This window comes from Falco rusticolus, chromosome 7 (assembly GCF_015220075.1).
Source record: "Falco rusticolus isolate bFalRus1 chromosome 7, bFalRus1.pri, whole genome shotgun sequence".
Taxonomy (NCBI): Eukaryota; Metazoa; Chordata; class Aves; order Falconiformes; family Falconidae; genus Falco; species Falco rusticolus.
In genome coordinates this window covers 66927681-66950502 of record NC_051193.1, presented here as the reverse complement: position 1 = coordinate 66950502, position 22822 = coordinate 66927681, and the positions used below count along the sequence as shown (strand labels likewise).

The following is a 22822-nucleotide window of genomic DNA, read 5'->3' as shown; positions in this document are numbered from 1 at the left end:
CAACTGTAGAGGGTACATTAGTAGAAACTATAATAAAAAATAAAATTAACGGATGCATGTATAAATCCAGTGGTGGATGCTGTCTACCTTGACCTCAGCAAGGCTTCTGACACTGTCTCCCATAACATCCCCATACGTGAGCTCAGGAGTGGTGGGTTAGATGAGCACACAGGGAGGTGGATCGACAGTTGCCTGGACGGCAGAGCCCAGAGGGCTGTCATCAGAGCACAGAGTCCAGTCGGAGCCCTGCAGCCAGCGGTGATCCCCGGGTCAGTGCTAGGTCTGGTCCAGTTCACCTTACCCGGCAGTGTCCTGGCTGAAGGGGCAGAGACCCCTCAGCAGGGCTGCGGGTGGTACAGGACGGGGAGGAGTGGCTGATACACCACAAGGCTGCGCTGCACAACCTGAGCATGCTGCAGCTTGCAAGAGGAAAGGCCAGGGCAACGGCCATGCATTGGAAGCCAGGGAAGACTTATTTCTTCACTAATGCTTCAGCTCACAGTGAGGTAAATGATGTCATTGGATTCCTGTTCTGTGTCTCACCTGCCTTTAGAGATGAGGATAATGCCTCTCAAGCACAACCACAGATCACAGACACAGCAGCAGGGATCAGCAGCCAGTGCGTGGGCTGCTGGTCGATGCTGCCAGTGGGGAAGGGGGGTGGCTCACTCCCAAAAAGCGTTGTGGCTGTATGGCGCATGAGCACGCTTGCTGCGTTAGGGACTTGTGGGAAGGTGAATGAAACAGTCCTGTGGGACAGGAACAAAGGCCGGCAGTACGGATTGTCAGCCATGCCTTGTTATTGTCCCTAAAGGCCAACAGTCACCCCCTGGAGCAGATCCCAGAGGCAATACAGGCATATTGGCATTAAAAAAACCAACCCACTGCGTTTACCTTGGACTCCAGCGCTCACCTACAGGGGGTTTGCAGACAAATATTCCAGCGATTTTAGGACTTTTGCAAGTTCTGCCCAAGTGTCAGAGGCCTAGGTGATGCTTCCTGTGATCGCTCGCAGCGCTCATACCCTTTTTCTCTCTTCAAGGCTGGGGTGGTGGCCTGTAGTACTTGGTCACTTTTACTGCAGACAAGGATGATAGCTACAGGGGATGCCTGGCTTAAAGAAAGAAGCAAAGTCAAGAGACAAGAACGGAGGCGCCTCCCTCGTACGAAACAACTGCTTCAAGCAGCTCGCACACTCCTCTAACCAGCAGAGCAGCCAGGTGCCCAGTCTCCTCAAAACTGCTTTGCCAGGGCAACATATTTTGTTTCTGCTCTTCACATCTATTTATCCGCGGCGTCTGTAAACACCGACATGGCTTTTGTAAAGATTTACTTTTTAAAACCGCTCACATCCCGCCCTGCTCACCCGCGCCCCGTGAGGCTCCAACGGCCTCCCCGCGGGGCGGGGCCGGCCTGCACGCTCCGCGCCTGCGCGCCCGCCGCCGCAAAGCCTCTCGGGAGTTGAAGTCCGCCGCGCCTGCCCTCCCTCGGCGGGCCGGCCGCTGGTGAACTACCGGTCCCAGGGCTCCTGGCGGGGGGGCCGGCGCCCGGAAGGCGGCCCTGGCGGCCCTGGAGGGCGGCTAGTTCAAGTTGCCATAGCGGCGGGGTGAGGAGCTGTGCGGGGCGGTTAGGTGTGCCCGGGGAAGGGCTCGGCCTCGCCTCCGGGAGGCGGGGGGGCCTCCGGTAGCTGCTGTGCGGTGAGGGCCTGGGGCGCGGGAAGTGCAGGGTCGGGGGCTGCGGCCGGAGCGGCGTGCGGGGCTGCGGGAAGGGCGGGCGCTGAGGTGAGAGGTGGGGAGCTGCGGGGCTCCTGGCGGAGGCCCGGCAGTCGGTGTACCTGGCGCTTCTCTGGGGCTGCCTTGCTGCCCCCTCCGGGGCTTTCGCCGCCCTGCTCGGGGCAGGGGACCCAGGAGGCCCGGAGGCCCCGGGGTGCGCTCCGTGTTAGCCGAGTGCGGTACGTGCAGGCAGAAGGGGGTTTGCTCCCCTGCTGCGGGCGCCACGACGGACCCGTTTGCTGTGCCGTGGTGCTGAAGGCGCCGGGAGCTGTCATGGGCTGGCGATAAAATGTAGCACCGGTGCCTGGAAGCGTGGTGGTGAAATGTCACCCTGTTGGATCCCTTCCTGGCTTTTGGCAAACCTCTCCTGTCTCAGTTACAAGCACGGAGGGAAAGGGCCTTTCAGGTGTCGTGTTGTCCCTTTCTGGAATGGCTATCGAAGTTTTTTTGTCGTGCTCAGCCTTAACTATAAGGTTTCAAACACGCCTTTAGCACTAAGGTAGTTACCTAGTGCAGAGCTAAACAAATAAAACCACCGGAGGAGTAATCAGGTTGTGTATACTGAGTTCATCTTTTGTTTAGTTGAGCTGGAGAACTTGTTGAGACTGTCAGCTGTCCTTCATGTTTGCTTTGCCCTGCAGATCTCTGAATGAGAGGGCCCTTGGTGAAACTGAAATGCCCTGTTTTCCACGGGGAGGGAAAATACTGAGTACTGATGTTCTTCCTCAGTGCAAGAAAGGTTGGCTAAACTAAAGAACCAGTAAAAGACAAATTATTCTCACTGTCAGGTAGGTTGTATGGTCATGTACTGCAATTGGTCTAGATTTTTGGAAAAAGTGATAATAGGCGCTTTTTTTTGTCTTAAATTAATGGGCAGACAGGCATACAGAATATTTGTACAAATTCCTACTTTACTATTATTTTAGTCGAAGATGAAACTTCTGTAATTCCTTTAAAAATGAGGATGTTGCTTTACATGAAACAAAACTTCTTCAACTTAAAAGTACTTATGGTTCCTCTTAGGTTGCTCATGAGAGCAGAAAGGAATGTTACTTAATCATAAATAGAAAGTTTTCTTCAGAAAAAATGCTCTCCTGTGTCTAGCATTTTCTGTTACGATTGCCTTGTTTACTAGCCTTTCAGTGATTTGGCCAGTAAGTATCTTAATGAGCCTATTTTTAGACAGTTGGAAACAAACCCATTAATCTTTTCTGCTGTAGATCTTAGTTTCCCTTTTGTTTTCTCCAGTGCCATAGCTTTTCAGTAGTGGGGGCTCTTGTGATTGATTTACTTCTCAAAATGTTTTCAGCAGATATGCTAGCTACTGTTTTTCGTTGATTTCTGTCAGTGCCTGTCTCTTTCTGACATTACAAGTTGCCATGCTTGCCCAACTAGGGGTATGTGTAGGGCTGTGTTCAGAGGACCACTCTCAAAAGAGTTTGAGAAATTTTTGAGATTTTAGCTTCCGTCAGCTGAGGTGAAATAACTAACCTTTGGAATTTTGCTGGCTTATACCATTTCATCTGGGAAAGAGTTAAAACAGTTTCTGTCAATTGAATGTTATGTGTCTCATTGTTCTTAATTTCTCTGTCTACTCAAGTATCCTTAAAAAGCCCTCTTTCACTACTGTGAAACTGGTAATGCCCTAAGTGATGCTATTTTTAGGCTCTCATCTTCCAGAAAAAAATGTGACGTGGTGGAATTCATAGTTAAGTCTAATCTTTCACTTTCACAATCTTTTGCACAAACATATAGCTTGTTTGACTTGCAGACAAGCTATGTGAATTGCATAACGTAAGGTTAGTTTTCTAGTGCTCATGGGATGCTACTTTGCAGTATTTTCCATACAGAGGAAATCCAACACATGCTTTTCTTCCCAGTTTGGGGGGAAAAGATAATTTTCTTCCTGTGAAACTGTTACTGGAGTTCTGAAGAGTCTAAATTACCAAAACGACATTTACCTTGACTTTGTAGTTGAGATAATATGACAGATACAGACCATCAGCTATTTGCTATGATCATTAAAATTAAATGTGTTAGAACTGTAAGGATGATAAGTCAGGAAAAATGTGCTGGTGTATAGGTCCATGAATAGATGAAGAGTAGATTCCGGTGGATTAATGTCTCAGGGTTGAGTTTTTGATTCCTAATAAGGCTGATCTTATGTTTAATTCTTAGTATGGCATTTAATGGGGTCTCCCCTTCACTTGATGTCTTAAAGATATTTTCACAAAATGCTTTGAAACTGAAAACTTTTGTTAAGCTTGGAAGAAATCGATCACTGAATCGGTTGCTTATTAGGTTTTGAGTGATTGTGCTGCTTGTCGTTCTTGGTAAGATCAGAAATAGATGTTTTACCCCAGAGAACTGACACTGCAGTTATAGAAAGAAATCAGAATTGCTCTACAACAGGTGATGTCAAACTTGTTTGATAGAAGTCTCATTTCATGCTTATTGGTGACACCTGTGGTCTATGTGCTGGAATATGGATCTTGCTGGTGTCTGCATGAGGCTCTAGTAAAGATGGAAGGACAAGTACAGCTTGATGTAGTAGTGTGCAGGACAGAGTAAGTTGTTTGTGTGTGTCTGGTTTTTTTTTTTTTACTGATTTATGGTAAAAATGAATGTTATTCCATGTTGTTATTTCTATTGATGTTTTATTTCTTTTAATCTGTCTTTGAAAATACCCCATATTTCCTGTTTCCCAGTGCTTAGTGTTTGTGCTTTCTCAGCCTCATTTAAACTTCATTTCAGCTGACTAGAATGAGAGGCACTGGAATAGTGAATCCTGATACTGGCAATAAAAATGTGCTTTAGTGACATAAGGGGAGGGAAGATGAGATAAATTCATCATTTCAGAAAATGTAAGAAATAGTGGTGTACCTGAGCACAGACAGAGTATGTTGATTTACTCTTCTTTCATGTTTGAAATATTTCTATCTAAGTCTGGGGGACGCAAATTTACAACCTTTTAAAAATGAAATATTAGGCTTTGGAAAAGCATCAAGTTGCCTCTATATAAAATACAATATAAGAATTGAATCTCATCTGTGGTTTCTTTGGGAAACTTCAGCTGTAATGGCTAGAAAAATGACACCTTTACTGTGCCTTTTCTTATGTTGACTAGGAGACCAAAGTATGCTCAAGAGTTTGCCAATCTATTTCCCCTTCCTCAAAGTAGGCTTAGACTGTCTCCCAACAGATACTGTTAAAACAGATCTTACAATGGTGATTCCATGACCTTTGGGCAAACTGTTGTTCTGTGTAATAGTCTAAAGAAAAAATTTCTATTTAACCTACCTTTTGAAGGTTATAATTTTAATCAGTTACTATATAATTTTACCATACCAGTCATAGCTGTCTGTAGCTTTTAATAATTTTCCCCTGTCTGGTGATTGTTATCCTATTTTACCACCTCTACCCTGCTGCTCTTAAGACTCAGTAATTCCCATTCTTTCCTCACAAGCTGTGTTTCTTCTGCCTGGAGTAATTTTTGAATTCTAGTCAAGTGAATTGCCCCAACATCAACGTAACAAACAGGTAGTCTGGGTTATGTTGAAGTAACATTGAATAAAAGAAATATTTCACAATTTACAAAATTACCCTTATTTTTACATCCTGTAAATCCATTGTTTTTCTTTCTAAAACATGATATTGTTGATGCATACTCAATTTGAAATACTAAAGTTCTTGAACAGCCTTTTCCTCTCTCTTCTTTGTCCTACCAACTTCTGTTTTCCTTGCTGTATTTGTACAGTTGGACAAAGTGTCAGCTGAAAACTTAGACACATTACATTGCATTATCAGGGCATTTAATGAAAATGTATAATGGATTCATTCTAGGGTCTCCCTTGATACTGCTCTCCAATTTGATGATTTCTGTTAATTGGTCTATGAGTTCTGATACCTAGTTTTGCTTCTATTTTAGGAAAGCTTAATTTAGTTCATGTTTCTTTAGCTTGTTTTTGTGAATGTCATGTGTGTCCAAGATTTATATATAAAAAAAGTGACCTCTACTATTTCTTCCCTGTTTAATAAATATAGTTACTCATTACTAGATTCTGTTGGTATCAAATCAATCATACGTTACGTTTTATTTTTTTTGGAAACAGATCTTTTGTTTGAAGCTTAAAATAGTCTTGTTTTATTTTTTCCACATATTTAAATTAAGTTGATTAGTGTTTAACTTTTTGGCCACAGTTTTCTTTCCTTTCCCTTCTTTTTAAGACACTGCATTTGCTGCCTTCCATAAGATCTCCAATTCTCCTTGAGTCATTAAGCTACTGGTTCTTAGACTTGCCTCAGATTAATACTTGGAGTTGTCTTAGCTGGCGCTGGCCCATCTGAGTATAGCTTAGGGGCAATGGTTCTGCAGACCAGAACAACTGATGAAGCCCTGATGCTTCATCTACTGGATGTTTTGGAGAGAGAATTTGCTCTGACCTTGTCCCGGGTGCTGAACTCTTAGAAGCAATGAGACCGCCTGCATCTTTTGATTTAGTTCTCTCCTAATGGGCTCTGCCTCTTGTGTCTTGGCACTGCTTCGTGGTGTGAACAAATATAATAACTGAGGAGCAGTTGGAAGATCAGCTTCAAAGTTACATCCTGCTGACCTGAACCAGAAAGGCTAATGTAAATGTAGCCTAAATCTATGAAATTGCTTTGTGCCGGTTAGGGACTGTGCAGTTACAATCAGGGTTTAACATTTGTTACTTTTTCTGGTCTTCCTGCCTAGGTTTCAAGATACTAATGGCAGATTCATCCAGTGATTCAGACAGCTTTTTTAGGGGTCGAATAGGAAGGCGGCCGCCTTTGAGAGCATCCCACAACAAAGCTCGGAACTATGGTGCTGAAGAAGTTACAGAGAAGATCCATACTTTAGCAAGCACTTTACAGGTTGTTTACAAAATATGGTTTTAAAGTATTTATAGAGTCTGCAGTTTTGTAACATAGGGTTAAATTTTCATTTCTGAAGTTGTGGAAAATACTGTACTGATGTGAAACGCTGCTTTCTGTGCAAACTGAAAAGGTTTTGGGAAATTTATCACATTGGCTTTGAGCTGAAAGTGTGCCGCTTGTTACACTTTTCTACAGCTGTTATTTCAGACAGTAACAGAATGTTGTCAGAAACGATGACCTGTTTGGTAATACTGTTTATAAACTTAGCAAACTGAGTAATGCCAAATAATTTTTGTCAGATTCTCACAAGAGGCATTACGTTTTGTAGCAGTAAAGTTGCAGCCCCATCTTTGTTGTCATGTACTATGTAAAATTTCCCAATTCCTGATAGTCAATATGTAGGCAGTCAATTCCCTCATGATAGAGCTTGCAATTCAAATATTTCCTAAATGTGGAACAGCACAGTGAGAAGCAGTATTTGTAAACTTGTAAGAGACCAATACCTGCACAGGAAAAAGCGTCCATCTAATTCCTGCTTCTTTAGTGGGAGCAGCAGAGGAAATCTCTGCATTTGTTTTGCAAGTGGGAGGAGACATTTAGCTGTGTTGACACCATTTATTGTTTGACAAGTCAATTTTCATTCTTATCTAGCTGATGGTTCTGAATACCTAGAGTGGGTGGGCTGTTGCATTACCATTGGTGTTGAAGTATTGTTTGGCTGGCAGTATTATTATTCTTTTTAATATGCGAGAAGAGAAAAATCTACACAAAACACTGAATTTAAACTTCAGAACTTCTTAGCTGGAAAATAATCATAAACTAGGAGAGATGAGTTAATAAGTATGTAATCTGACTGTTTGTTGTTTTGTTTTTTTTTTTTAAAGGAACTCTTCGGTATTGTCCTGTTTCTATCTAATCCCTTTCCAGCTGCTCTTCTGAAATTCTGATCTTAAGATAATTGCTTTTTATGGACTGCTTTTCAGCAGATCTTCTATCTGGTCAGAAGCTGCTCATGCAGAGACCTTAACTAATCTGTTTATTGATCTTCAGAAATTAGTTATTTCTTAATTTAATTCTGTTTTACAGGCAGGTAATGTTAAGGTCTTTGGATTAAAAAGGTTTTTTTCTACAAAGTGGCTGAAACTTATAAAACTTTTTATTTGAAGCTGAAGCCTTCCTATTATACTGTAAATGATTGCAGTGTTTGGTGGTGGTGTGGGTTTCTTTTGGTTTTTTTTTTTCCCCTCCTTACTTTTAGCCATGCTGTACCTGTTCAGGTTCTGGTTAGTTGAGTAGGATTTTGAATACTTAGACCCTTTAAAAAGTGATGGTATTATCAATTTACTCTTCTAAACCAGGAATAATAAAGACAGCAGTGATGTTTGATTAGGGGAGGTTTCTGTTTTGACTTTTCTTCCTCAAACTTTTTCTTTAAGGATACCAACAGAAATCTAAGACATGTTGACCATTTGCTAGGACAATACAGAGAATACAACAAGGAACAAACTGAAGCAATAGCAACTGTAAGCAAATTCCAGTTTATCTTAACTTTTTAAATCTTTTGTGCTAATAGCATTCTTAGCTGAAAACTTGGTAGTAGTGGGGAGAATGTATCAAGAGTTAAGTAAATGGAAACTTTCCATATTTATTTGAGCAATCTAAATCAAACTGTAGTAATATGTTATATAATGAAACTGGGAGGTCTTGTAGGTTCAATACTTTTCTGGTTTATAAGCCCCAAATAGATTGCTATATTGTGATACTATCCAAATATAAGGTGTGTTGGTGAAATAGAGTATTAGGGAACATGTTTCTTTTGCATAAGTGATAAGATAAAAGCTAAATTATGACAGGCAATGAGATTGTCATTCTACTAGTGTAGGATTTTTTCCTGTCATTCTACAACAGGTTCTGAAATCTGTTGACTGGCTTTCTCTAAATTGCAGAAGGGGTGAAATTCTTAAAAATATCAGTCTTCTACAACTTTGATATCAGGTTTCTAGACAAAGAAAAGAAATTAGTGCTGATAGGGCAAGGTTTATAACTTGGTAACAAACAAACTGCAGCAGGTGTTGCCTTGAAAAAGATATACATGAAATGTAGGAATAGGAAAATTTTTGCATGTGAGGGTAGAGTAAAAGAGAGAAGTAGTAAATATGTAGAAAAAGTGTATTTTCTTTAGACAGCTTGCTTTCTAGATCAGTGCACAAGCTCTGTGTATAGCAATTGGGGATATTATATGCCCCATAATTTTTTTCATTCTGCTTGAATGCTGTTTGTGTCTTTAAGCTGTACTTAGGTATTGAATTTGTGGAATTTCTGGTGGGCACTGGAACCATTTAAGGTTGTCTGTTTTTAACAAGTGCTGATACTAAATGTAGTTAAACTTCATTATTCTGAAAAGGTTTTCTATTGTGAAACATCAAGGTGAGTGAGAAAACACTCAAATTTAATTTTGACTTACTGTCCATTCTTAGTTGTGCTAGGTGGCTTTTGATTATGGCTCAAGTGTAGGAGAAGTCTAGAGACTCTAACAATCTCCTACTTGAGCTTTAAATAATAAACTGTTCCTCTGAGTTCCTGTTCCCTTTCTGAAGCGGAAGTTTCCACTTGCATAGAATAATGTGTGTATTTGGCATGTGGGAAGAAGTGGCTGGGATCAGGAAGTAGTGAATCTGTTTTTCTTCTAGAATAAATATTTACTAAAAACTTGAATAAATTTCTTATTTGGATGGTGATTTTTTTTTTCCGTAAGGATAGTCAAGCTTTTCTACCACATTAGGCAAGATTGCTTATCTAAGAATATTTCGCTCCAAGTGGGCTATGTGTTTAGGTTCTGTCAGTTATGTTGCATATTGTAATGTCTGACCCTTGAATTCTTTCTGATCTTTTCCTTAAAGACACTCCTCAGACCATTGTATAGCATATTTGCATTTATGAATTGGAGACTGTTGGGCTGCTGAGGGGTTATTTTCTGTCTAATTTATAAACTAGTCTCACTACCCCACTTTGAGGTGCCTGGTGTCTGCCTGTGTGTGTGTGAGTGAATGCAAAGCTTGCTACATAATTTACAGGGTCAGGAAGGTTTGCTGCTCAGAACTTTATTTCATTGTTGCTATTGTTGATTCTCTAGTGGTGGGAACATTGTACTCTCCATATGTTTCCAGAGCAATGTTACTCTCCTTGCTGGCCTTGAAGTTGCCATGTGATTTCATTATGGTCCTGGAGGACAAGAATGGTAGAGAAGAAGGTTCCCTTCTGCTCATTGGGGTGGGGAGGAGGGAGAGAGAGGGAGGACAGGATGTTTTGGGGTGGAGTTTTTTGCTTATGTGAGGTTTTGGAAAGGTTTAAAAGCAATTAGCCTTTGAGAGAAGTCTTTTGTTTGGGGGTGGGTGCTTTTTATTTTTTCTGATGGCACTGATTGTCTTTTCAAATAAATAATTTAAAAAAGAAATAGGAAAAGGCAAAAATGTTAGGCACTGTTTTGATGGGATTTAAAGAGCTTATACATGAAACATCAAGGAATGGAATTAAGACTGGTGAATACTGAGGATATTTTATTCAAATTTGGTGTTTTTTTAATTTCTCTGTTCTTCTGTCACTAGTCTCTTCACTCTTTTAATAATCAAGTTTGGTTTTTTTTTAAGAAAACACAAATACCTTAGAAAAATGATGTTGATGTAAATTACAACTCAAGATTTTGAAACAACTTTTTGGCCACGGTTCTGTTCTAAAGAAATAGACTTAAGAGTAAGGTGGTTAATTTTGGAAACTGTCATGGTTCTTTGTTTAAAAAAATAAAAATAAAAAAACCCCCAGCTGTCTGGTTTCATGTAGTAAGGATGAAAATGAGTGTTGTTAAGCTAAAGCATGCAAACTGAGAACCTGTAGCTTAATTCAGGTTTTTATTGCTCTATTAAAGATGCAAGATAAGTCTTTGACAAAGTCAAGTGAGATTTGAAAATTGAGTTGTTGCTGTTCTTTCTTTGATTGTCTGGCATTTTCATTATTTTTTTTAAGTTTTAGCCTTTTGAATACAAAAGCGATCTTTTGTTACATGCATGCATTGTTGTATCTTTTCCCCTGCCATAGCCTCTGTCTTTTTGAGAAAGCATTAGAAAATCTGTAAAGTTTTTGGTTTGAGAGTTTGTTGGCAATAACAAAGTTGTTTTAATAATACCATATAATGAAAACAATACTTTATAAAGATCCTAAGCAAGCATTGAAAGATTCAAAAAAGATTTAAAATAGTGTGTTACACTCTGGAGAAAAAAATATTGTCCAGAGGGAGATACTACACAGTGTGTATAATTCTGCAAGAATTAAGCAGCAGTTTAACCACTGTGTACAAGCCTCTGTTAGCGAGAGGAAAGGCGAACCTTTAGAAACTGATGTTTTGTGGATTGTCAAATAAAGGTGTGGCAAAAGCAAGTGGCTAAGAAAAGCTGTTATTAATTCATACCTATACTTTGCTTAAAAATAGTTTTGATTCTCTTAATGACTTTTTGGAAAAATGTTATTTTACGTCCTTTTTTTAAATCAGTATGTGATCATATTTCAGTAAATTGTAATTTCTCTGCAGTTAAAAGAGACATTGGAACAATCTATAGGTCAATTAAGGAGGCAACGATTAACCCGAAACTCTGGAATAAGAAGTGCTTCTCTCTCAAGCTTATACCCTAGTGACCTGGATGGAGAAGGAGTGTCAGGTAAAATACTTAAGGTGCTTGAGTGAACTTAAATTATGTCTTATGGCTCTTGTATGGGAAGAGGAAATTAAGAAGAAAAGCGTGTAAAGATAATGGTGTGAATAGTCTTCATTGATTACTTCAAAGAAATTCGGTTTAGAAGTTTAGATATTTGGGAGACCTGCATTAGGTTATGCAGTTGTTTATTTGGTGAAGTATTATAACTTTGTTATGTAGTCTTTTCTACTAGTATCCCAAGAGATCTGAAAGAACCAATGTTTCATTTAGTAGAGAAAATTCCTTGTCCACTGCATGAGTTGTAGGTACATATGAGTTAATGCTAAATCCAAAAGACATAGCAGCTTCTGAAGCTTACTTCACAGCAAAACAGAAAGTTAAAATTTAAGTGCATGTGTGGATGAACTTATGTAAGGCTCAGTGGAAAAGGAAAAACTGAACCAATGCATAACCTACTGAAAACTACTGTTTATGTGTCTGCAAATTCATTGTATTTCAGGAAAAGGTATATTTGAGAGGAGTAATCCTCCTAGAAGTAACATTTAATGTATTTTAGTACAAGACTCCAAAACTTTCATTTTTCTAATGTAAAAGCTGTTAAATACTGTAGTTTGAAGCTATAATGGATCCAGGTGGAAGAAAAGTTGTTGCTTGGACAAATAAAATTTGAGGGAAAAAACTTGCTTAGTCCTTGGAGGAACAAAGGAAACTTATTTCATACTCATCACATAAATGTATTCCCGAAATATTTAAGTTGAAGAATCCTGGGAAGGGCTAAACAAGAAGTATGGCTGTGCATTTTATGTAACTTTAGTAGTTGTTTTGCCTGTCATGTGGCCTATAAGGACATTGGTAAGGTGAAACATGTTTTTTGTTCAGCAAAATGAAAATTTTCTATATTTAGTTTTGTCTTCCTACTTTTTTTTAATATATTTATCTCATAAAGGGAACCGCCACTTCCTGCCTACTTCTCCTCTCAGGGATTACGGAGACTCACAAGGCGATAAACACCGAAGGTCTAGATCTGCAAGTGTTCGGTTTGTCAATGAGGCAGATCATTCAGACCAGGTACAGAGCACTAATGGAAACTGCTTCCCCAAACAGCCAATATGTGGTCACCAGACCCCTTGCTTTTACGTCAGATGAGGTTATTCTGATGAAGCTAAGAATGTTTCAGCTACGAAGCGTGCTTTCAATGTTATGTGCCATTCTTCATTAGGCAGTCACCTCTTGTTTCTCTGTGTCATGAAGTTTCATGCAAATCTATCACTAGAGAGAAAAAGATGCAGATGGTAGCGATATCAAAAGAAATATATGAAAACAATCTGTACTTTTTAGGCCGTATATGAGAAAACACATATTCAGAGATGATTTAGCTAATATTCACCTATATGCTGAAATCCAGTGTGGCTATAAAGGGGGTGGTTCTTTATTTAATGGCAGATGATCTTGGTGTGCCTGCTGTTTTCTTCATTGTGGCCGGGACTGCTTTTGAGCCAGCTAGTTTTCCATCTTTTTTTCTTTTCCTTCCATCTTAATTCTGGGTCTGACCTGCGAGTGGGATAATTTGACCCTGTACTTCAGGCAGATGATGCAAGGAGATGATGGGTATGGCAGTAGTAATTTTCATACCCCTCAACTTCTGTCTACTTACAGACTCTTCAGAAAAAATAAATTACTTTAATGGATAAGATTAAAAGCTTTCTACGTCCTACAGATAGAGGAGGAGATTTCAGTATCTGGTTTTGCTCTTTTAGATATAGTGGCTAAACCTGCTTGAGTGAATCCCTCTGTGTGTACTAATATGTCCAGGAGAAATGTACTATGACTGATATTAAAGCAGCTGACTGTAAGGTGTTCATATTGACTTTATTAAATCAGTCTCAACTTCCAAATAATTAATTTTAAACTTAACCACCATACGTTCTCTCAGTTGACTTTTTGGGAAGTCTTGAGTGCTACAGAAATTCCTAGACTTCTATTTAACCCTGTTCCATTGTCTTTTCAGTCTGCTTCTCCCCCAGTTCCTCCCTCAGGGTTAGTGTGGGACATAATCCCTGGAAGGAAATCATGTTATATGGAAATCTTACCTCCTAAGCTTCCAAAAGGCTTGGAACTATCTTAAACTACTTCTACATATTATATAAATATCTCAGAAATTTTATGAGTCCCTGCAATGCATACAAAATTCATAGTTTAAGTAACTATGTAAGCAAGTAGCTTTTTTCCTGTTTTGATGATAACTGCTAGTTTATTCCTTATTCTTGCTTTTAAGGGAGAGAATGTGGCTTTACTCCATCACTATTTTGTAAGAAGAATATAGTGCTTTGAGGAATGATGAACTAAAGCAGCCGTTGATCATGTCCGTAGGTAGAAATTGGTGCAGAGATAAAGCACTACTGCTTAACTGAAGCTTTGGCATTTTCTTCTCTCTGTAACCACAGTGTCTTTATTCCCATTTTGATTGCTTTTAGCTAATGTTATTTTCAAGCTGAATGGGCTTTTAACACATTTGAGTCTTTCTCCTTCTTAGGCTGATTCTGAAAATATCTATATTTTTTTGAAGTCTTCTGGGTCAGGTTGAAATTTCTGGTTAGTCTCACAGCAGGGAGATGGTAGTGCCTGTGTCTGAATGTTGAGGGCAGTCAGCTGGGCTGTGCAAGATCCAGGTTTTAGTCTTGGACATAGAAGAAGGGGATATTATAAACCAGTTTTTTTTTTTCATAATGATGGTCCTGGCCACTGAGCTGTTGACAGCTGTAGGTTTGATTAAGATGGATTAACTGTTGCTTTTTATCCACCTGAAGGATGGATGACCTATTAATATTTTTATTTTTTTCTCTTAAAAACTTTGACTATAAAGTGGGGGCCTGCTGAATGGGGGAAAATGGGAGGTTTTACAGAGGAAAATAATGTGCAGGGTTTTTTTGTCCTTTGGTGTTTTTTTCTTTTGATCTCTGAAAAAAGCATTCTAGTAGAGTATGTAGAGTCTTGGGCAACATAAAATACCTTTGCTTAGTGCTTTGGTAGTGCCTGAGTACATTAGTGTTCTGCTTGGTCACTTCCAATTTCATATGTCATCTTTTTATAGTAATATATATAGTTGGGCAGAACATAATTTTTTTTACTTATACTAGCCTTTATTAGCAGGAAATGTTTTACCTGATCAGATCTTTCAACTTGTTTTGCATTAGTTAAGAAGATGGTGCTGTGTCAGGTAACCACAATGACCAAGCTCTGAAACACACTAAAAAAAAATCATAGCTGGGAAACTTGGTTTAGCAAATAATGTACTGATAATTAAACTTCAATGAGCAAGTGCTGTGAAGTGGTGGTTGAAATTGAAGCCTGCAAGCCTCATCTACTTATCCGGGCTCATCTGCAGTTCATGGAATTTTGATATTTTGTAGGTTATTTTTTATTTATTTTAAAATGTGTTTATATGTATGTACTTATTTTTTGAATATCATAAAGGGTTTGTAATTCTTGGCTTAATTTGTGTACTTTAATTTACAGCTGCATTCTTTCCACCAGTCTCTTCGAGATCTCAGTAGTGAACAGGTTCGCCTAGGAGATGACATCAGTCGGGAGCTTTCAAGAAGAAATCGGTATAAACAGAATATAACTCCACCTGAAGAATAGTGTGGAAAATAATTGTTATACTTCTAAATAATTCTTAAGCCCCTTTGTTCTTTGGTATTTAAAAGAAATATTTTAGGGGGAGTGGGGGATTACACAAGTAGATGAAAGCAGTATTACAATCTGCTTGTTCCATGCCATCTTGTGCAGTAGTTAAAATATAAATAACACTCATAAGTTCTGATTTGTATGGTGTATGTGTCTGTCCCCCTTTTTTATGTATGGACAAAGGCTTGGGAATTTCTTTTATTACAACTTTGCTCCTTACTTGTTCTTGGTGCTGGAGTCTCTTGAGGGCAAGCTCTCATGCAGGTCATAATGTTTTTTTTTTTTAAGTATGTACTGTCTCAACATATGGTTCTTTGTCTAACAACAATAACGGGAATTAGTCTGCTAATTCCTAGTAGGAACTGGTACTGTGTAGAAAGACTGTGTGGATGTGTTTGCAATTTGAACTTGTTGACCTGATACCTAGTTTTTCAAACTAGATACTCTGTTATTTTCTCTTGAGGAATGGAAATGCTTTTTATCATTAATTTTCCACTTGAGGCCTGTCTCTAATTATACTAGGAATTTAAGGTTGTAGAACAGACTGAAGGAGCATTAAAAATCCAGCAGATTGTTACTGCTTATAATTATCACAATTGATACTTTTTTTTTTGCATTGTAGAATGTTGTCTTACCTATATGTTTTCTATGAAGGACTGATGCTGAATTAAGAAAAACTCTAGAAGAGTTGTCTGAAAAGCTCACAGAGTCCCAAAGACAAGAAACGGTGAGTATGACTAACATGAAAGGATGATTTATATTTAGCATTCTAAGCAGGATGTGGGCTTCTAATTTAATGTGTGTTGGTAGTCAGTACCACATAAGATCATGTTCAGATACGCATACTAATATCTAGGCTGCTGTAGGTTGTTATAATGTTACCCTTCCATAATGAAATCAGCAAAATGAGTTTTTATATTTCAGGGACTTGTTTAAGGTAAGAGTGTGTTACAAGTATGTAGTGAATTTTTCTTTTTCAAAATTCAGTCTTGGACAAAGCTGCTTTTTAACTTTGAACATTGATTTGAATGCTGTTGAAGATACCTTTTGAAAGATACAAGATTTCCCACGTTGTGATGATCAATAATACTGTTTCCTCTTCCTTCCTCTCTGTCTTTTTCAATCCTTATCGTCTGTGCAGCATAAGGAGAAGAGTCTCTTTGGGCTGCACTCTTCTCTGAAGGCTTTGTGACAAATGTAACGAGGGAGGCAGGTCAGCCATGATAGTCTCTTCTTTTTTGCTTCTTGTGTCTGCTGGAAACAGACTAACTGCAGTCTATATCACTTACATACGAAAGAGATGTGTTGATGGAAGGCAAACAGTGTATTGCTGCAGGAACAAGAAAAGGAGAATTGTGTAGGTAGTTCTTGATGCATAAGACTAAGAGTATGCTTTATGTAACTATTAATGTGGTATCAGGAGCAGTACTGACTTCTCAGAGCAAATGTTGTGCATCCTTATTTTCCCGTACATGATTCATGTTGCCCTAGAATTGCATGAATTGGTACTAAGTGCTCTGTCAAGAGCTTTAGTGATGTGTTTGTCACTAGTAACAATATTGTGGGCACAGACCACTTGTTGGCAGCAGCAGATTTAATAAATGTACTTGTGTGAGTTCCTGACTTTAGATGAAGTCAGGCAGGGATTCAAGAGGCTATAATCTATCAGTATCAGTTATACATTTGATATAATAGAATCTGTCAGTGGAGAAAGACTTGCCTTGTCAGCCTTCAAAGAAAAATATGACAGACTTCCTTTGTTAGAATGTTAGCTCTGCTTTCTCCTAATAGCCTGGTAGGATGAAATAAATTTATCTAATAAATAATTCTTGATACCTGCAAAACTCTGGGTTTTTCTTGTTGTGGCCTACTTGTCAGTATATTTATTCTTTTTCTCTTTCATGTACCAGGAAATTAGCAAATTCACTAAGTTTTAAACAAGATGTTTCTTATGAAAATAACTGCTACTACTGGCTGCGCTATAACTGTTCAGTGCCTATGAATGAGAGAAACAAACCTTCCTCTTTAACAAATGGGAAGGCTGGCAGCCACTGTCTTTTCATTAGTGAAAGAACAAACTAGCTCTTGTGACCTCCTATATAGCAGAATTTCAAGATTTGAAATTGAATGATACAACTTTTGACCTGAGAGAAGCAAAAAATGAGAGATGCAAGGTGTAAAAAGGAAGCCTTCTATGCTTTGTTAATGCTAAGTGGAATACCAGAAGAATAATTCTCTTAGTTGGGATAGAACATTACCATCCAATAAAATTATGAAAGATGAAGTGTTTAATGGCATTCTTTTAATGAAGACACAAATGCTGTAGTGAGATGGTTTTCATGTGCAGGACTAGTAAAGACTTCATCTGGAATATTCTGCTCACTGCTGAATTTATCTTTAGGAAGAACATAGGCCAAACAGAGAAGACTGGAGAAAGGAGGGGAAAAAAACAGAAAAGGGGAAAAATAAAGAAGGCCACTTACTGCTGGGGCTCAATTTACAGAAGAATTATATAGTTAGGGAAGATCTAGGCATGGATGAGGAATGGTCAAAAAGTGGTGGTTTAGCGAACGATTCTGGAATAGGAAGGCATCTATCAATAATTCTGCACAATACTAGTCTAATTACTTCTGGTTTGGCAGCTTCTTGGGTCTGGAGTTGATTTCTGTACTTGATAATCTCTCTGTAGGTTTCTTTTCTGGAACTTGTGTGGTCTGTTACAAATTTCAGATCTCTATCATCTTACTTGTCCTACAGCAAGGGGTTCTCTGGATAGATTACATATGGTGAGAGGAGCTGCCATTTCTGTGGCAGTTCGGGTTTTTTTTTTTGGTTGTTTTTTGTGTGTTTTTAATATGTTTTTGTTGGTGTGTTTGGATTGGGTTGTTGTTGTTGTAGGGTTTGTTTGGTGTTTTTTCTAACTTAACTGCTTTTTCATCCCTAATTTTCATTGGAGGAGGTTGTTCAGTTTCTTCAGAGGCTTTTCAAGAGGATTCCCTTTCTTTCCAGGCTTAATCACTCATCATATCCAGGCAATTCCACACCACTGAAAAAACATAGTGGTAGCTACGTTCTGCTCTGCTTCTTTACCTGTGCTTTCTGATACTAAGTGTGGATCTTTTGCCCTTTTTCAAAGCCTAATGATCTACTGTTACACTGATGAGGCTGGCAGAATGGGTGAGGTGAGGTAAATGCAGAAGAGGGGATGTTTAGTATGGATGTTGATTAAAAAAAAGAGCTCTAATGGTGAGCATAGCAAAGCATGAGATTAGAGTGCATGTAGAAGCTGTGGTCTGTAACTGTAGATTTCTGAGATCCTTTAGTACCTGTCTGTTTTGGAATTCTTCTAATGAGATTGAATTCAGAATTCATTTCTAATTGGTTTAAGTGAGTTGGGTAGGTGGGAATACTTTATTCCTCACAACTGCCTTATGCACAGTTGTGTTGGGAACTTCTGTTCTTAGTGCCTTTTTGCTTTGGAGCGTGTGTTTATCACTTCCAATGTTGCCATCCTTGTATTTATATTCTACTGTATGATTCTTGGTGACAAACTGACAACTTGAAGTCTTGATAATTTGACAGGATGAGTTCATGATAGAAACATTCTTTTTAGCTCAGTATCCTTAAGCCTTCTTTTATGTAAGGACATATATCTAAATTCTTACGTCTGTACTGTTCAGTATGTTCAGTGCTGTTTGAAAATTGCCTGTATATAGATGTGTGGTGATAAAGGCCTAGCCATTACAGTTCTGAGTCAGTAGTTCAGAATTAATTTTTATTAGAGATTCTGGTTCTTAGAGCCTTTTTGATGCTGAATCTGAATACATTTCTAAAAGCCACACAATACGATCAATGCATGTTAAGTTTACCTTTAAAGTGAACCTTTCCCACCCTAGTATAAAAAACAGAGGACATCTGAGGTGGTGACACAGGCATAGTTGGATGCCTTTTTCAAATCAATCACTCTCTGTGGCCTTGTACTTGAGACTCGTGCAGTTTTGGTATAAAGACCACAGTTCTACAACTATTTCTATATCAAAACCTCTTAGCTAGACATATTGTGAAATTCCTTTTTTCTTGAAAAGAGTTGGGATGGTTGCTAAAGGAATGTTCAAACAGGCCTATAAACAACTGAAAGAATGTTTACTTACTTCATGGTTATATAAGATAACCCTCTTGGATATTCTTTTGCAGTCTCCTGGTATAGAAGTGCATCCCAAATAGCACAAGAATCTTAATATCTTAATGCATAAAAAGCTACTGTACTAAAGCACAGATTTGTTCAAATTATGTAGATGCTTAATTGAGATTGTGCCATTAGAAGGTTAGTGTAGGCTATGTCTGTGGAAAAAGACAGCAGTGTCAAGTGAAAACTCTTATGTGGCGTTAATGTGGTTACGATATCTCAGACAGCCAGTATTACTCCCAGATAGGGATTTATGGTACTGCACAGGTGACTTATAAAGTGTATATCACACCTATCATTTGCTGTGAGGGAAAAGTTTAACAATATTTAAAGTGACATCGGTGGAAAGTTTGCTATTTTTGTGGTTTCAATACTTCTATTTCAAGTCCACATCGATGATAAAACAGGTCATAACCAGGAAGGCAACAAAAATCTGTGGAAATAGATTTCAGTCAACCGGACTTGTGCACTAGAAATAACAGTGGAAAGATGAAAAACAGGAGGGAAATTAAAGAAGTAGGATGCTGGTTTTTACAGTTTAAGCATCCAGCATCTTCAGCAAGATTATATTTAGCTGTGTGATTTAAACACCACCCTGGTTTCAAACAGGACATTCTATTCTTTGTGTTTAATTGGTGGTGAGGGAACTTCCTGATAGCCTAATCCATTTGCATACATTTTGCTGCTACCTGAAAGCCTTACGCAGAGACACAGCTCTTAAGTGTCATAAGTATCATTCAGGTAGTCTGTGTTGCTAAAAATGCATCCTTGAAATCACATTCCAATATGTTGTGAATGCAATAATTTAGTGTTAGCATTTCATGTCATTATGTAGACCATCTGTATTCTTTATATTGGTCTTCAGTGAATCACTTGTCTCCACAAAGGCTTCTGGTAAGATCTGGAGGACAAGATACGTATTCTTATGGTAGAAATGTTGTCCTGAGTCAGAGTCATTTGGAATGAAGGAAGAGAAGTGAGTTTTAGAGTTTCTTCTACATGCACGGATTAATGAGTTAACACTTAACTGCGTCTAATTTTTCTTAATCCCCATTGTGTGTCACAGCCTCTGTGACAAACTGGGGAAGGTCAGAGAGGCTACAAAACAGGGAACACAATTCTTGTGGGAGATAATGTCTACACCAGTATAGACTGGGTAAATGTTATGTTGGGGGGAACGTTTTTAGGTGGTGCATTAACTGTCTTGTGGAGCAAATAAGCAGAAACATTCCAGAAGAAGAAAACCCAGTTATTTGTTGCAAACAAGAATGAAGCCATAGTTATCTGTATCTTGGTGCAATTTTTTTGAGTTTTTTTAACAGAATTTCATATACTGTTCTAATAAGCTTTTCAGTAAAATATGGTAATCTGAATATAGTCTAGAATACACGCACAACTGTCCAGATAGCTGTTTAGCTAATAAACTGTTCACTGTTAAAATTAGTTAATGAAGTGAATTTTACATGTTGATATTCTTGATCTGATTTTCTTTGAAGGTTTCATTAATTGTCTAGATGATGCAATATAGAGACGCTTGCTATGCTTGCAGATGGACTTCAGGTATGTTGGAAAACAGACCTGAAATCCAGTATCCAGTCTTGAATATGGCTTAGAGGATAGAACAGGGTTAACAATTGTAAAATTCAGCAAGGAGGACTAAAATTGTACTTCAGGAAAAAAAGTAATTTTAGAGGTAATGGAATCAATTGTCTAGGGAGTCTGTAAGTTTTCTGGGAATGCTTTTGAGCAGGCTGGATAAACTTGTAGAACGATATAGATATAAAAGGTCATGTGTTTAGCCAGGCAGTAAGTTTGTTACCCTTTGAAGCCCATTCCAGCCTTTTCTCTCTCTGCTCTGTGGACCGAGAATATGAGCTAATGATTTGCTATATATGCTAACTATAGCTTTTTTGATAGAAGTTTTTTTTTTTTTTTTTCCCAGTGAGTTATAAGTTGCATTAAAATCTTTGGTGGCTTGTGTTGGTTGGTTGGTTTATTTTGAAGAGGGTTGCATCAGTAACTCTGAAATTTTTGTGCACCTGACAAGTATGATGATGAACGTGTCTTTTTCAGTACCTTGTTAGAAATCAGGTAACAGTTGTATTCTGGAGGGAGCTGAAAGAAGATGCTCAGCAAATCACTTGTTATCTTGTAGTTAGTAAAAAGTTACTTTGTTACTCTTTCTGCATTAGTGATAATACGCAGTGAAATCTGAAGCAGGGATCTGAAGCTTGCCTAGTGCTGCCTTGTCACGTCATCTGCAGTACATGCGGTGAACTAGACCCGTGTCAGTGAGGAAGTCACTGACCTTTTGAATGTCTGCTTTGGGGGTGATGTTACTTTGGGATCTTTCATCAAGTCTGTTACACAATTATTTTTTTTTTCTCTGGTTACACATTTTTTTTTCTGGATAGTTGTAATGCTCTCTTGCATAAGTCTGCTTGAAAAAGATGTGTGAGAGCACTGAGAAAGCTTCTGCCTTCAAAAACATGTAGCCGAGATTATTTTTTTTAAAATGTAAAAACATGATTTTGTATCATTTGTGTACTTCAGATATATCTGGAGAAAAGGATGACAGCTGTTTTGCAGTTTTCAGCAAAGATATAACAAGTTTAATGACAAACTGTTATTTTCTGTTCCTGCTACATAGTATCGTTGTTTCTGTTAGCCAGAGTATTTTGTGAATTAGTAGTCAAAACAAATACAAACCTGATGTGGTGGGTTTTGTTGTTTTATATGTTAGTTTTTAGGAAGTAATTATTCTGGATTGTGACTGCAGAGATTTCATAGCTTACATGAAAGAGCATGCTTTGGCAGTACTTTTTGAGCATCCTCCTGATGGTTTTAAGAGAAAATCCAGAATTACAAATTGTGAGCTGACTTCATCTGGCTGTGCAAGCAAGGAATGTTTTCAAACTGATGTATTCTGTTTTAAAGAAAGACTCTTTCATTCTTTAAACCTGATATATATACTTGTGAAACTCAGAATATAAGTTTAACTTCAATTATGTTTCTGTTGCTACACAACTGTGGTGTTAATGTTCAAATTTTCTATCCAGACATATGCCTAGTGCTAGCAGAGTGCTTAATGGTGAAAGTACAGATGAAAACTTGTTCCTCTTCACATAAAACACCATTCAACTACTAGTTCCTGATATGTTTTTTTCTTTCTATCTAAATACCATTTGGTAATAGATATATTGCTTTCTAGTGATTGTTTAAAATAGTTTTAGGGTAGTGAGGAAATGATACATAAATATTTTCCTTGCTAATCTTCAACTTTAGTTTTATAAATTTAATTTGCTGCCCACGAGAGGGTGCTGTCTGCTAGCATCTTAAAACGCAAAAATGAAGTAGTGCTGGTATTGTAGTTTAAGACTGAATTGCTGTGTCTATAATCCAAACTGCTTTAATAAATAACGGGTGTTACTGTATTGGTTTTTACATGGATTCACAAAATATTAGGAAATAGTCTTAAAGGGATGTAATTTTGTGCTACTATAGTCATTCTTATGTATGTAGCTCTCGTTTACTGCTTTTCACTTGCAGATTTCATAGTGTGAGTCAAGCAT

At 38.3% G+C, this 22822-nt stretch overlaps 1 protein-coding gene across 1 annotated transcript in view; it reads left to right on the top strand.

Moving 5' to 3' along the window:
- The first annotated feature begins 1581 nt into the window (after nt 1–1581).
- Nucleotides 1582–22822, top strand: part of CEP128 (centrosomal protein 128) — a 124619-nt gene continuing 103378 nt past the window's right edge. Inside the window, exons 1-7 of the mRNA XM_037395231.1 lie at nt 1582–1697; nt 6508–6668; nt 8108–8194; nt 11254–11380; nt 12324–12445; nt 14894–14985; nt 15719–15791. Of these exons, the coding sequence (XP_037251128.1) occupies nt 6522–6668; nt 8108–8194; nt 11254–11380; nt 12324–12445; nt 14894–14985; nt 15719–15791 (648 nt within the window). The 5' untranslated portion in view covers nt 1582–1697; nt 6508–6521. The remainder of the gene's footprint in view (nt 1698–6507; nt 6669–8107; nt 8195–11253; nt 11381–12323; nt 12446–14893; nt 14986–15718; nt 15792–22822) is intronic.